Source organism: Mauremys reevesii, linkage group 9, assembly GCF_016161935.1.
Source record: "Mauremys reevesii isolate NIE-2019 linkage group 9, ASM1616193v1, whole genome shotgun sequence".
NCBI lineage: Eukaryota > Metazoa > Chordata > Testudines > Geoemydidae > Mauremys > Mauremys reevesii.
The window spans coordinates 44,095,986-44,110,041 of record NC_052631.1 but is presented as its reverse complement, the minus strand read 5'-3'; the positions used below and the strand labels follow the sequence as shown (position 1 = coordinate 44,110,041).

General features: G+C 40.9%; 1 protein-coding gene across 6 annotated transcripts in view; it reads left to right on the top strand.

Moving 5' to 3' along the window:
- Positions 1–14,056, top strand: part of ANKMY1 (ankyrin repeat and MYND domain containing 1) — a 94,511-nt gene that overhangs the window by 61,750 nt on the left and 18,705 nt on the right. For 5 of the 6 annotated variants that reach the window (XM_039487896.1, XM_039487897.1, XM_039487893.1 and 2 more), the window contains 6 exons: positions 816–968; positions 5,262–5,369; positions 8,136–8,267; positions 9,766–9,879; positions 11,565–11,730; positions 12,712–12,796. In XM_039487896.1, coding sequence (XP_039343830.1) covers positions 816–968; positions 5,262–5,369; positions 8,136–8,267; positions 9,766–9,879; positions 11,565–11,730; positions 12,712–12,796 — 758 coding nt within the window. The remainder of the gene's footprint in view (positions 1–815; positions 969–5,261; positions 5,370–8,135; positions 8,268–9,765; positions 9,880–11,564; positions 11,731–12,711; positions 12,797–14,056) is intronic. The other variant, XM_039487895.1, reaches the window with a different exon arrangement.

The window sequence follows — 14,056 nt, the reverse complement described above, 5'->3', positions numbered from 1 at the left end:
TGTGAAATGGACCAAAGTGTGGAGGAGAACATAATTCACTGGAATCTTAAAAATGTCTGAAGTACTACTCTGCCTCTTAATGGGTCTAATCAAACACTTATCAAGCATAGAAAGCATCCAAATAAGACCCCTCCTGGAGGCGTCAAAGTACATTTGCAAAGGGCCTGGGGGTGAGAGTAACAGAGCTTTGCAATGAAGTTACTTGAGTAACAATTCTATGAAGTACTACAAGACTCATTTTCTCACCTCAACTGATGCTGCATTTGGTCCTTTCAGCTCCCCTTTATTTAAACTATGCAATAAAATAAAAAATAAATCAATAACGTAAACTTTCATTTCTCCTAGAGAGCTTTATGTGGCTCTTGTATTTGATTCCTTTTGTTACTTATTTGCTAGTAACATCCAGACCAATGCATGCCCCATGTATAGGAGAAAGAAAAGTAGCATTCTGTCATATAACTTTTATTTTCTCAAAATGGAATACATTCATTGTGGGTAGGAGCCCCTCTGTGTGTATCAATGTTTGTAGATGTTAGAATGAAAGGTATCTTAATGCTACTGGCCTACAGTGGGTTTTGTGTTTTTCAGGATTCGCAGTGCTGCAGCAGTCCAGCAGATGGAGCCTGAATCTAAAGAAGGAAATTGGAAGGGTGTGGGGTGCTTATGCTGTGTCAACTATGGTGTAATGAACAAATCCAGACTAGTGGATAATGTCCAGACCAGAGGATTCCTGGACCAATGTATTTTCTATTAGCTTATCTCTAAGCAATACTGAAAGTGTGTGTATCTGTTTCTTCTGACTTCTTTACATTCAGAATGAGCCTGCTGAATCACCAGTTATTATTGCCATGAAACTTAATAATGAAACTGGACCTCCTAGCGAATACTACTCATCTTCTAGTCTTGTCCCAGAGGAAGGTGGGAGGACTCCTTTGCATATTGCCTGTGAGAGAGAGGATAACCCCAAGGTAGGAGCACACTGAAACTGTAGGAATGTCCCTCCTCTAGGTTGTGGTTTTGCTCCTGTAGAATACACATAATTCCCAATCCTCAAATAACATATCTTACCCTACTGGGGAGTTCGCCGTAGGATCTGATTTCATGTGGCTTCTGTGGAAGAAATAAAACTCTCATCTCTTTTATGGGAAGGGTCTGATCCTTTAGTCTGTGTGATCTTGGCTGCTCTGGGGATTTTAGCTATGGGTGGCCAGCAACCAGTGTAGCTGCTCTGGCGGCCCAACAAGACACGAACTAAACGAGTAAGTTGAAACCGCTCTATTATGATGCATGCGTGCTCTAACCGAACTACTGTACCATGTGGTTTATAGAACTGCCCTTCAGACCCAGCCCCTTTTTGTTTGTTCTTTTCCTTCTGTCATGGCCAAATTTCACATTGTGAACACTTTGCGGCAGAGACATTATTTTAATACTTGTTTTGTGTAAGGTGCTTGTAGGCTTGAATCAACGGCAGTGTTTAGCCTGGTAGATTGACTGAGGGTCTTCTAAACTCTGCTTTGTTTATTTTTTTGGTCTGTCTAGCACTAAAATTGATCAGAGCTCCAATACAGTAAACAAGTTTTTAATTAGAATCCCCCCCTCAACCCTGCCTTCTCCAAAAGTCAAGCCATTGTCATCTACTGTATTCCTTTTTCTTCCCCTGATATTCTATCCTGCTGCTTGATCTTGTGGTTCTACATATTGGGATTCTTTCACGTAGCTTCATTCTTTGACTTTCGACCTCTTTTTAATGCCTTGCCTTAAAGCAGACTTTAAGTAGAAATGGTGTAAGGTTTCTATTATCTTCCTCTTAATTACATTTGATGACTGGCCCTATGCAATTTAGCAAATGTGAAAAAGTCCCATTTACTATGCCAGGATGCGTTACGTTCGATACATTGTGTCCTTTCAGGAGCTGATTGCTTTGCTGACATGCATTTCTTACCTGGCATGTTTTTTATGGTTGCTTTCACATACAAATAAAAAGTCAATAAGCTAACCTTACCTCTCAGTCCTCTCTCAAAATCATACATAATTAAGAATTTTAATTACTGTAGATCTTAGTTTCCAGGAATTTCAATCTGTTTTTTTCCTAAGGTTGTTTTGAAGCTATTGAGTATTTAAAAGTTACCATTCTTGTATAACTAACCTCTATTGTAGAGCTCCTTTTTGCATTTACACTGTCAACTCCTGCATTCAAGGATTTATATTGTAGCGCAAGATTCCTTTGTATAGGTTATAAATTCTTGGCTATGTGGGGAACTATTCTGGAAAATGTGATTGAAATTGGGGGCTGTTAGTTTTTTTCATGTATGTGTGTGTGCTTGTGTGTATATCTATTTTACAGGTGGGGCTGGTAGCACTGCCTTTTACTAAGGTTGCCCAACATTTCCCATCATAAGACCCTGTCTTAAGATGCTCATAACTTTGTTATACTTCAACTATTTATGCTGAAATTTTCCATGCTTAATGTCTGCCTTTTTTGTGGACTATTTCAGCCAAAATGGTTCATGGTTTTCTGAGAATGAGGCTAGGGAAAAATAAGTGGGTTTTGCCCATGTTAAAAAATTCTGGCCATGTTTTTCTTTGAAAAGCTCTAGCAATCCCATGCTTAGAAATTTGACTGGGAGTGCCTAGAGACCGGGGCAGTGGGGAGAGACAGGTGAAATGAGGCGTCTGGGGATTGAGGGGAGAACTGGGAATGCTGTGCAAGGAATGAAGGGAAGACTGGGTCAGGGAGATCAGAACAGCGAGACTAAGACTTGCTGGGGAAGGAGTCTGGGACTGGAATGAGAATACTGGGGCAAAGAGACAGGACAGGGACAGGTTGGAGGGGATGGGGCAGAAGGGCCTATGCCCACTAGAGAGCACACTCCCCTCTGGAGCCTGGGATGGAGCCAAGATCCCTGAACCTCACCAAAGATTTAGGAAACCCACTTGCAAAGTGTCCCATGCTCGTGTAGTGCTGGTCCACGTAGAGGATTACAATTTCCTGCTGCTATCAGTAGTTACTCCATTAGCTCAAGTGGCAGCGGTCTGTGCAGTGGATCTAATGGCCCCAACTCTGATGATGATGCATGTGGGGGTCCCTCTGCAGCCACAGGACTGAATTTCTATTTTCACTGTGCTTTATTAAAAAGCTAGGGAATTACACACACAGAAGATAATTAAAATGCCATTATTAATGTTGCATTCTCAAGCACTCAAAAGTTAGGAAATGCCAGAATTAAGGTTGCCTGTGCAACCAGTCTTTAATTACACGATCACATTCTGTTTTTTCCACAGACCCCTCCTTCATTGAGTGTACAGAATGGACAATATTTACTTAGCGAGTTCCTAGTCAGTACTTTTTCTCCTCATTCGGTCTATGGCTCCAGGTCTTACTTAGTGTACAGTCTTCAAACCCTGCTGTGATGACTGAAGTGTTAATTTCCTCATGGGATTTTCTGTGGCGCTTATCACTATAATATTTGAGTGCTTCATAAACATTCATAAAGTTAGTTTCACAACACCCCTGTGCGATGAGAGGTATTATCCCCATTTTAGAAATGGGGAACTGAGGCACCAGAGAGATTAATTTTGGGTGCCCAATCTGAGATGATTAGGACCTGATTTCTCAGAGCACTTAGGTTTATACAGCACTCCATCTGTGGAAAGCACAGCTCCTGTTGACTTCATTTGCAGCTTTTTGAGTGTTCAGCACTTCTGCAAATAGACCCCACGCTCTCAAGTCAGGCACCCGGGAAAATGAAGACTCACTTAATGACCACCTGTGAAAAGTTTGGCTTATGTCACTTGCTCAGCATCATATAGGAACCTTGTGGCAGAGACAGGGGTGGAATCTGGTTCTCCAGGGCAGCATTCAGCTGCCTTAATTTTGAGACCCTCCTCTCTCTTCTTGCAATCCTCTGCCTCCTTCACTATACACCTTCCAATTTCTGCAGCAAAAGAGGCAGGGGTCTTACAGACAACAGTTTCCTTCACTACATAACCCTAATTCATCTGTACCACGTGTCCATCATGTGCACTGAATGAGGCTGGGATCCTATGATAAAAATAGTATGTGATCATATATATAAAGACTGAATTTTAATGTGTATGCACAAGGAGGCCCAGTTAAGGTTGATACACACAACCTTAATTTTGGCAATTCCCAACTTTTGAGGGTGAAAGAAGCAACCTTAATAATGTTCTTTTTAAATGATTTTTTTCTATGTAATTGTGATAAATGAGGGGGGTAGCTCCCTTTTATGGACACCCAGCCAGTCAGTAGCTATAGAATCCTCCTTAGCAGCTCTACCCTAATTGCCTTAACTGTAAAGGGTTAAGAGAAGCTTAACCTGAGTTGGCTCCTGACCAGGGAACCAACAGGCAGGCTGTGCCCTTTCAAATTGGAAAAACTGCTGGGGGGGGGCAGGGAGGGGTTCTCGGGCTGGAGAGAGGGGAAGGCAGCAACAAGCTATAAGCTTTAAGCCAGGTATGGGAAATCATCAGCATCATACTTAGAAGCTCCTCATTTGGAACCCCAGATATGTAAGTAGCACAGGAAAAGTTAAGACAGATGCGATTAGGAACCTTTTTGGTTGTTTTCGTTTGTGGATTCCTCTGTGCTAACCCCAAGTACTTTTGTTTTGCTTGTAACCTTTGAGCTGAACCCCAAGAAAGTTATTTTTGATGTTTAATCTCTAAAGCCTGAGTTTTCAGATGTTTCTTTCTTTTTTAATAAAGTTTACCTTTTTTAAAAGAATCCTTTGATTCCAAAGTCCTTAGACAAAGGGTTGGTCTGTGCTCACATTGCTAAGGCAACTGGTTGGTATTTTATTCTCAAGCCTCCCCTGTGGCCTGCATTGTGCAGGAGGTCAGACTAGATGGTCATAATGGTCCCTTCTGACCTTAAAGTCTATGAGTCTATAAGTCTATGAAAGGGGATGAAGAGGCTTGGGGGGATATTTTGTGGGGATAGGGATTCCAAGTGACCCTTCCCTGAATATTTGTGAAAATCACTTGGTGATGGCAGCAATATCTGTCTAAGGCAGAAAACTGTGCCTTGGAAGAGTTTTAACCTAAACTGGTAGAAGATAAGCTTAGGGGGTCTTTCATGTGGGTCCCCACATCTATACCCCAGAGTTCAGATTTGGGGGGTATATCCTGACAGTAATACTTGTATGTGTTTATAGCAAGTGTTTAATGCTGTTGTTTTTCATAAGCTTAATGTCTTGATTTTCTTTTTTATTATCTAATTCTACCTTTTCCCCCCTATCCAGCATGTCAGAGATGTTGTCCACCTCCTCTTAACTCATAAGGCAAATCCTAACACCTTGTGGAGTGGCCATTCACCCCTTTCCCTGGCAATTGCCAGTGGGAATGATTTGGTGAGCATCATCTAATTCCTTCTTTCTTTATTTACTTGATTAATTTTTGCTTTGGTTCCTTCCCCGATAGAGCCAAGATGGCTTGTGTGTTGGAGTGACCCATGTTTATTTCCAATGAAAGTATCTAAATTTACTTTTCTTTCAAACCTATGGACATAACCTGAGTTTTCCACTGTGTTAAATGGGGATTTCTCTTTATGGATTGATGGCTAAGAGCTTAGCAGGATTCAAAAAGGAATATCCATCTATATGGATCATGAAAACATCCACTTACACTGTAGGACACCCTGAAAATATTACAAAGAACATAAACCATCATACCTTTGGGTTTAAGTCAAGCACTAACTGATGGGATTAGGAAGAATCTTCCTCTACAAACATTCTGTAACTGTCCACCAAGTTACTATTTGTACCTTTTGATGCATCTAATGCTGGCCACTATCAGAGACTTGACATTGGCTCACTGGTTTGATCCAATAATGTAGTTCCTATTTAAAACAGTTTGGTTTGAAATGATCAAAACTGCTAACATCTGAAAATGCTGTACTGAGCATGCCCTTTATAACATTTCCATATAGATGCACTATCCAGGCATTAATTGCTTTGGAAGTAAGCACTTTTAAGAACTGCTTAAGAGAGAACATTTCAGCCACTGTATAGATGATTCCTCTTGACCTGGATCCTCTCACCTCCTCATCTGCTCCCATTAGTGTGTGTTTGAACCTGGGATCATAAGAATACGCATTCAATTATAATTGCCCATGCTATGGGACTTTTGTGCCTCCAGAATCCAGTCTAGCAGATTCACTGGAGGTCTGATTGTGATTTTGTAAGTATCGCACTAGTACTACTAAAATCTGCTCTCCTTAAAGTGCACATGTATTAATTTTGCGTTTAATAAAGACAATAGGGCAATACTTAAAAAATCCCACAGTTGCTCCAGGAGGTGTACACTGATGGGGTTGTTTCTCTTTATTTTCTTGCTTAATAAAAGAAACTGTTAGTTGCAATAAAACGAAAAGGGAAGGTTTTTAGATTTTAATATAAAGTTTTGAATAACTTCACTAAAGGAATGAATTTGGGTTTTACTGTCTTATAGAAATCTCTTGATTTTCTTAATATAAGACGGGCTAAAGTAAGTCCTGAAGCACAATGTAGGAAATTCTCATCCGAAGAAGATTGCTTCGCCTGGTTTGAATTTTTTTTTTAATTAAATGCACAAAGAAATGCAAAGGAAACTACTGAAAAGTATTTGATTTTGTTAGCATCCTTTAGCTATTGCCAAGTACAATGGCCACATATTGTCTTTACAGCACTTGTTTATACTGTAATTATTGTTTTGGCTAATATTGCACTGAGTCCACTTGGTGCTAGCTTGCTAGCTGTGATGCTGTGGTGGTAAGGATCATGTAATGACTGAGAGAACTCTTGTATCTGGGCTCCAGTTCTTTGCACATTGTGCACAGTGCTTTACAACCGGTTAATCTACAGTGCTGAATACATTAATAATAGCAGTATTCGCCCACCCACATTGCATGTGGGCAGTATTTTTCATTACTTGTTAGCCTAGTAAATGTAAATCCAAATGAAGTACTACTCTGTACAATGTAGTTGACTTCTCAGGGAGGGAAAGTAGTATTGGAGACACTGATTTATGAAGGAGCTGTATGTTTGTTTGAGAATCCAAGGAGAACAGCTGAGATCCCAGAAGATTAGAAAAGAACTAACCTAGGCCTCAGTCATGCAGTTGGCTTTGGGTGAACAGATTCCTGTGCTTGCATGGAGCCCCATTGACATTGGTGAAGCTCCTTGTGGACACAAGGGACCATTTATTATTATTTTATTTTATTATTTTATTTATTATCTAACATAATTCCCCTCTTTAAATAAAAAGAAATCAGGTGATCCAGGGAATTATGGAGCAATAAGTTTAATTACAATACATTGCTAGGCCAATTGATAAAGCGGTATTTATAACCACTTAGAAGACAGAGAGGGAGGTGCTAGGTGATAGATAACATGAACTCAGCAAAAATCATGCTTGATTAACTGGCCTCATTCAGCTCAAGGTATAGTATCCCTGATCTCTCAGTCCATGCAGTGTACCAAAGCCCATGGATAGAGAGTCCGACCCAGGCTTTTCTCAAGACACCTTTGGTTGTCAGAGGATGGGTTTGTGGGAGTCTTGCACTGATCACTAAAGAGAAAATAGTTGAATAGAAGGGGCCTGTTAGACTCCTTTGGCTTAGGAAGAGCTGCTGTTCTGGCTAATAATGGTTGCTGTTTGGGTTAAAATAACAGAATTCAGTCTCATGTTTGAAACATCTGAAGTCTAAGTCATGGAGTTTTATGAACCTGTCTGGTGCAGTAATGGCCCAACAGGCCACAAATGTACAGCTTGTGTCGTTCTGTTTTTCTGGTAGTGCACAGGCTTTGTTTTTTAGAAAAGCATAACTGCAGATGACTTTTTTAACACTACACAATGAAGCAGTTGACACATGGCTGTTCAGTATGGATCTATGATTTTTGTCATGCTAAAAATGCAATACAAAGCAAGTGCAAAAATTATTCTAATAGGCCAATATTTAGCTGTTATTACTTTATGCCTTTAAGTTACTTAAAAATACTAGCGTACATTCCAGGTGCATTATTTTAAACACTGTAAAGTATCGACACAGCTATCGTTGTGCATTTTGGATCTCATAGTCCTGCTGTAAAACTGTCTAAGACGACATCTTCATTCATTGATTTCTCATATGTTTGCAGGCAGTGACGGAACTCTTAGCATATGGAGCTGACCCCAATCTTCCATTAAGCAACGGAATAGGTAGTGCCCTTTGTGCTGCTGTTAACACTACATATGAACAGAAAAGGACCATAGCAAACAGGATTTTATTGGTAAGAAAACAAACGTTGTTTTAGACTTTAGTTTTCCAATTAACTTTTTCAGCAGGTGTTTTGAATTCTGGTTCTTCTTTGTGATTCAGTTGTCTCTCCTAGTAACCTTCAGTGGTGCGGTTTTTTTTCTTAGTAACTCAGTGATTCAACTGCCAATTCCTTTTGTTTCTGTATCTGAGTCTGTGCTGGGAAAATGAACTGTGTTGGAAAACATGTTAACATGTTTTAACTAGCATGGAGTAACTTGCCTACTGTACAGAGGGGCAAGTCGTGTTTGAAATATGGTAGGTGACTGTGGTTAACCTTGGGTCCCCTCCCACATCCAGGGTTCACTGCAAGTAACTATCATATTTTTAAATGCAGCTGTCCTTGTCACACTAAGGTGAAAATTGTGTTTAACACTGTCACTAAAATCATGTTAGTTGACTGGATGCATTTTCTCAGTGTGGACAAGATCCAAGAGAGTGTTAGGCCTTATCTATCTCAGGGATTTTCCCCAGTTCTAGCCAAAAGCATAGCCAGTGCAAACCCAGAGTTAGGGAAAGACAGCTACAATCTGCACTAGTTGAGCTTACGCCAGTTCAAGCAGAGGTAAATTCAAATGGTGCAAATCACTGCTTGGAGCAAATTCCCAGTATAGACAAGGCCTTAGGGAAGGAGGTTAGTTTTGTTCTTTGATGATTGTTTTTTGTGCTTCCTAAGGTGGAGGGGGAAAACAAGGGGAAGCTAACCAAATAAAACCAGAATTTGGGAAGTGACTCATCCTCGCTGACACTTCTGAAACTCAACAAAAATCTGCAACTACATAAGTAGAATTCTGTGTACCATTCACTGTATTTCTTATCCCTTGTTCTCTAGCAGGAATTCCACCTTTCTGATGTCTGCCCCTCTTGCAATCATAATTGTTTGACACCGTAATCATTTTTACAGCAGCCAGTTGTCATATCACAAGCAGGATATGATGGGCAATAAAAATGCAGATGAATTGTGGGCTCCCCTGAATCCCTTGCATACGAGACTAATGCAAGCCATATTCTTAGTATAGCCCTGATCAGCATGTCTGGAAATGTATATATTTTACTGTGGGTTCTGCCTGAAATAATATATTGTAACATTGAGGATTACAGATAAACAATGAGAATGAAAAAGTATTTCCATAGATGCCTGAACAGAAGTGGGGATTGGGTGAGATTGATATCCCTGAAAATCAGAGCCATGATTGCCAACATGGTACACAGAATTTTTCACGTGCAAAACCTTTCTGGACATGTGAAAACTCATAATTAGAGTCTTTCACCTGCACACCCAGGGGTTTATGTGAAGAAAGCATGCACTCAGTTGTGTTCTTACAGCGTTGCATTTGTACAAGTACAGACCAGGATCCGGTGATCAGTCCTTTCAGTTTAATTATAACAGGAGGTCACAATTTGGTTGAACGTCCTACCTTTTATGATATTTTTCAATGTTGTTGTTTTGCATTTTGTTTTTCTTTCTCCAGATTGATAAACTAATTGAGGCTGGTTCAGATATGTTGATGCCAATTACTCTTAGCCAAGGGAGGAGGACTGCAGTGGGAACTGTGGTAGACTATGCATATTATAAATACTTTCAGGTATCTCTTTGACCACTAGAATTTAAAATTAATGTTAATATTAATTATGTTCTTCAGATCCACAAATAGAGACAACCAGATTTTCTAGTTCTACATCTGTTACTTTGTCGGGGTAGATGCTAAAAGCACCAGCAGACTCTCTTTTGTCCAGTTGTCTTGAGACTCATTCCATTCACAACTAAACTTTAACCCCTGTAAGGGTGACAGAGGTCTAAAAAGCCCGGTAGTTCTGCCATGGGTCAGAAATGATTTGGTCACACTTTATATTAAGATTCCATGTATAGGTGGTTTATAAAGAGTTAATGAATGATTGATAGATGTTATAAGCATGTTACAGACATGAGTAATATATATTATTGATGGTGAGCAGCACATCCGTAAAAGGTGTTATAGATGGTTATAAATTATGACTGTAGGCAACTAATTGACTGGTTGAACTTTAGAAGATTCTAGCACAATGGATTAACTGTTAAAATATATTAAAATTTATTAACCCTTTATGAAAGGAATCTTAACATAAAGTGTGCTTAATTATTTGCCAGATTCAGAAATTCTGCTTTCTCTGGACTTATTTGCTTTAAAGAGCAGCTGATGCTTCCTGGAAATCTTTGAGATAATTTCTGTTTAGAAACATTGCTGGCTTGGCTCATTATAGTTTCATAGCGCTTAAGACCTGAAAGGACTATTGCAGGGGTAGGCAACCTATGGCACGCGTGCCGAAGGCGGCACGCAAGCTGATTTTCAGTGGCACTCACACTGCCCAGGTCCTGGCCACCGGTCCGGGGGCTCTGCATTTTAATTTAATTTTAAATTAAGCTTCTTAAACATTTTAAAAACCTTATTTACTTTACATACAATAGTTTAGTTATATATTATAGACTTATAGAAAGAGACCTTCTAAAAACGTTCAAATGTATTACTGGCACGCGAAACCTTAAATTAGAGTGAATAAATGAAGACTTGGCACAGCACTTCTGAAAGGTTGCCGACCCCTGGACTATTGGATCATCTAGCCTGACCTCCTGCATATCACAGAGCGTTAAATTTCACCTATGTTGAGCCTGATGACTTCAGTTAAACTAAAGCTTTTTCGTCATCAGAACAGATTAAGGTGCCACCAAAGGGGCCCTGCAATGGCAGGGAATTGTTGTGGTGAAACATGTCCGCAGGATCCTAGTGCACAATTCATACCCCATGTTGCAGAGGAAGGTAAAAAACAAACAAACCAAAAACCCAGGGGAAAATTGCTTCCTGATCCTAAATCTGGTGAGCAAAATACATCAGTCAGGCACCTAAGAGAGGGGAGTCTCTGCACCACCTCAGAGCACTGTTCTGCTTCTCCTCCTCTGAGGGAGTCTTGCCCAATCAGAAGAGTAGCAGCTAAAAAAATTGGTCAAAATGTTAAATGTGATTGTTTTAAAATGTTATGCTCCAGCTTGCGCCATTGTGCTGTATAAAAGTGGCAGGTATTCAGAGAGGAGAGGGGATTCTGTCCCTTGGCATAAGTTGAAACTGCTACTTAGTATTTAACAGAGCTGATATGGTACTATACATTATTATGTCCGTGTTGGGCATCCCTTCATGTAGTCAGGTTTACTTCCTGCTAAGAATAATATGGAAGCACATGTTTGCCATGTTAGATGTCTATTCCCTACCTCTTATTGTGTATGAATTGTGTGTTGCAGGATAAGAAGATAGCACATACTCCATACCACGCATTATTGCCGCCAGAACGGGAGATTTTCAATGCACGCAGGGAGCTGCTAGAGTACATTAGTGACCGGCTTCGTGAGTGTGTTATCTTAAAAGAGAGAGAATGGGATAGAGAAGAACTTCGGAAATCCAGGAAACGTGAGTTCAAGCTAAGCCTCCAGTCCATGTAAATGTTGTATAACGGTGTATGGGGATTTACACTTGTGGGTTCCTATGCTGTGGGATTAAACTATAGCCCCTAATGATGAATTTGTTCCTCTATAATGCCGTTCATCCGGGGATCCTGGTGCTTTACAAAATCCCATTGCCCTTCTAGAGTAAGTGTATGCCATTCTCCTTTTATAGCTAGGGACACAGCTAAGTACACTGGGGTTAAGTGATTTGCTCAAGGTCTTTCTCAAATCTGTGGCAGTGCATAGAACCTGCATCTCTCTCTGATACTTGTATTTCAAGCACAAGATAATCCTGCCTCTAGAGATTACCTAAAATGTGATAAGTGAATTTTAGTGTGGGATTGTTACCTTCCGCAATTCACATAACCTGAAATTCTACTGCTTGTGTTATGCAGGAGGTCATAATAATCATAATGGTCCTTTCTGGCCTTAAAAATCTGTTAACCTCTCTGTACCTCAGTTTCCCCATATGTAGACTGGGGATATATTGCCAACCTTTGAAGTTCTTATCTTAAAACATTTTAATTTAAAAATCTGAGACAAGCCCCACTCTTGTTCCTAGGGAGCAGTGAAAATCCACAATATATTTATCTGTGGGGGTCTCATTTCACTGAATCTAAGCACGTGACCCTAGTCTTTAAGATGTTTTATGGACTCACAATGAGGGATATCCAAAATATGGAGTAGGACACTGAACATTACTTAGGATTTTTCTTTAATTGTATGATGATGTTTTCTGTAACTTCCATTTCAAGAAGAAACTGTTCTGGCCTCCATAATAACCAGCATGGGCTAGGGAGTCAGATGTTGACCAATGGGTACATTGGTGACATATCCACACCACCGAGCTGAATGCAGTTTTAATGGAAGTGGCCTTAGTGACCGGCATGCTTATTCACAGACTCTAACCATGAGGTCTAATTTTCTCTTTTACATGTTGGTACAGTAGATGTAAGTCCTCGTGCTCCCTCAGCTAGAAGGAAACGTGTGGACAAGCGTGCTGCAGTAACGCTACCGCGGGAGGAAGTGAGGTACGATAAAGATGCTGAACACAAACGCTTATAATTCTTAGCCAAATATATCACTTCATGGCTCTGTCTCACCTGGACCACTGTCACCAGCACCCCTTTTCTGGCCTCTCTGACTTTCCCCTCACTTCTTCAATCTATCCACTTTTCAGCAGCTAAAATTATCTTTCCCTGCTCTGAAATTAGCCAAGGTGAATGGACAAAGATGTTGCAATTTTCTGGTTGTTGACAAATTGGTCATTTATATTCAGAGCCTAATAATTCAGCAGAAGCCAGTCTAACCTCAGGCTTCCCAGACACATTCTCCTGTGGCCAAGCACAAAGCATTTCATGCAGCCATCTGCAGAGATCTTTTTACAAAGTCTAAAGTTGAGTCAAAACTCTTACGAACGTAGACCCACGGCCAACCTTGCAATCTGATCTGCATGGGCAGATCCTCTTGCCCACTCAGAGCTTCATTGAGGACTTCATCTGTACAGGGGTTTCCCCCTAAGTTTCGCATTGCAGGATCAGGGCCTTAGCGAGAAAGTTACTACTTCAGTTCCATTATATGTGCGCAACATTATGTACAGTGGTTAAAATTAAAAAAAGCCAGTGCCACCAGTTACCATACACTGGTATCGGGAAAATAGTGTACTGTCCTGGATAGCACTGTCTTTTATCTGTGTATAATAGATTCCTCTTTGATGGTGGCCATTGTGTTTGTGTAAGCAGCAAAGAATCCTGTGGCACTTTATAGACTAACAGACGTTTTGCAGCATGAGCTTTCGTGGGTGAATACGACGAAGTGGGTATTCACCCACAAAAGCTCATGTTGCAAAATGTCTGTTAGTCTATAAGGCGCCACAGGATTCTTTGCTGCTTTTACAGATCCAGACTAACATGGCTACCCCTCTGATATTGTATTTGTGTGTTAGTATAGGTCGTGTTTCCCAAACTTGGGACGCCACTTGTCTAGGGAAAGCCCCTGGTGGGCTGGGCTGGTTTGTTTACCTGCCACGTCTGCAGGTCTGGCCAATTGCGGCTCCCACTGGCCGCGGTTCACTGCTCCAGGCCAATGGGTGGTGTTGGAAGTGGCGCGGGCCGAGGGATGTACTGGCCGCCACTTCCAGCAGCTCCCATTGGCCTGGCACGACGAACTGCGGCCAGTGGGAACCGCGATTGGCTGGACATGTGGACGCGGCAGGTAAACAAACCAGCCCGGCCCACCAGGGGCTTTCCCTACACAAGCGGTGTCCCAAGTTTGGGAAACACTGGTATAGG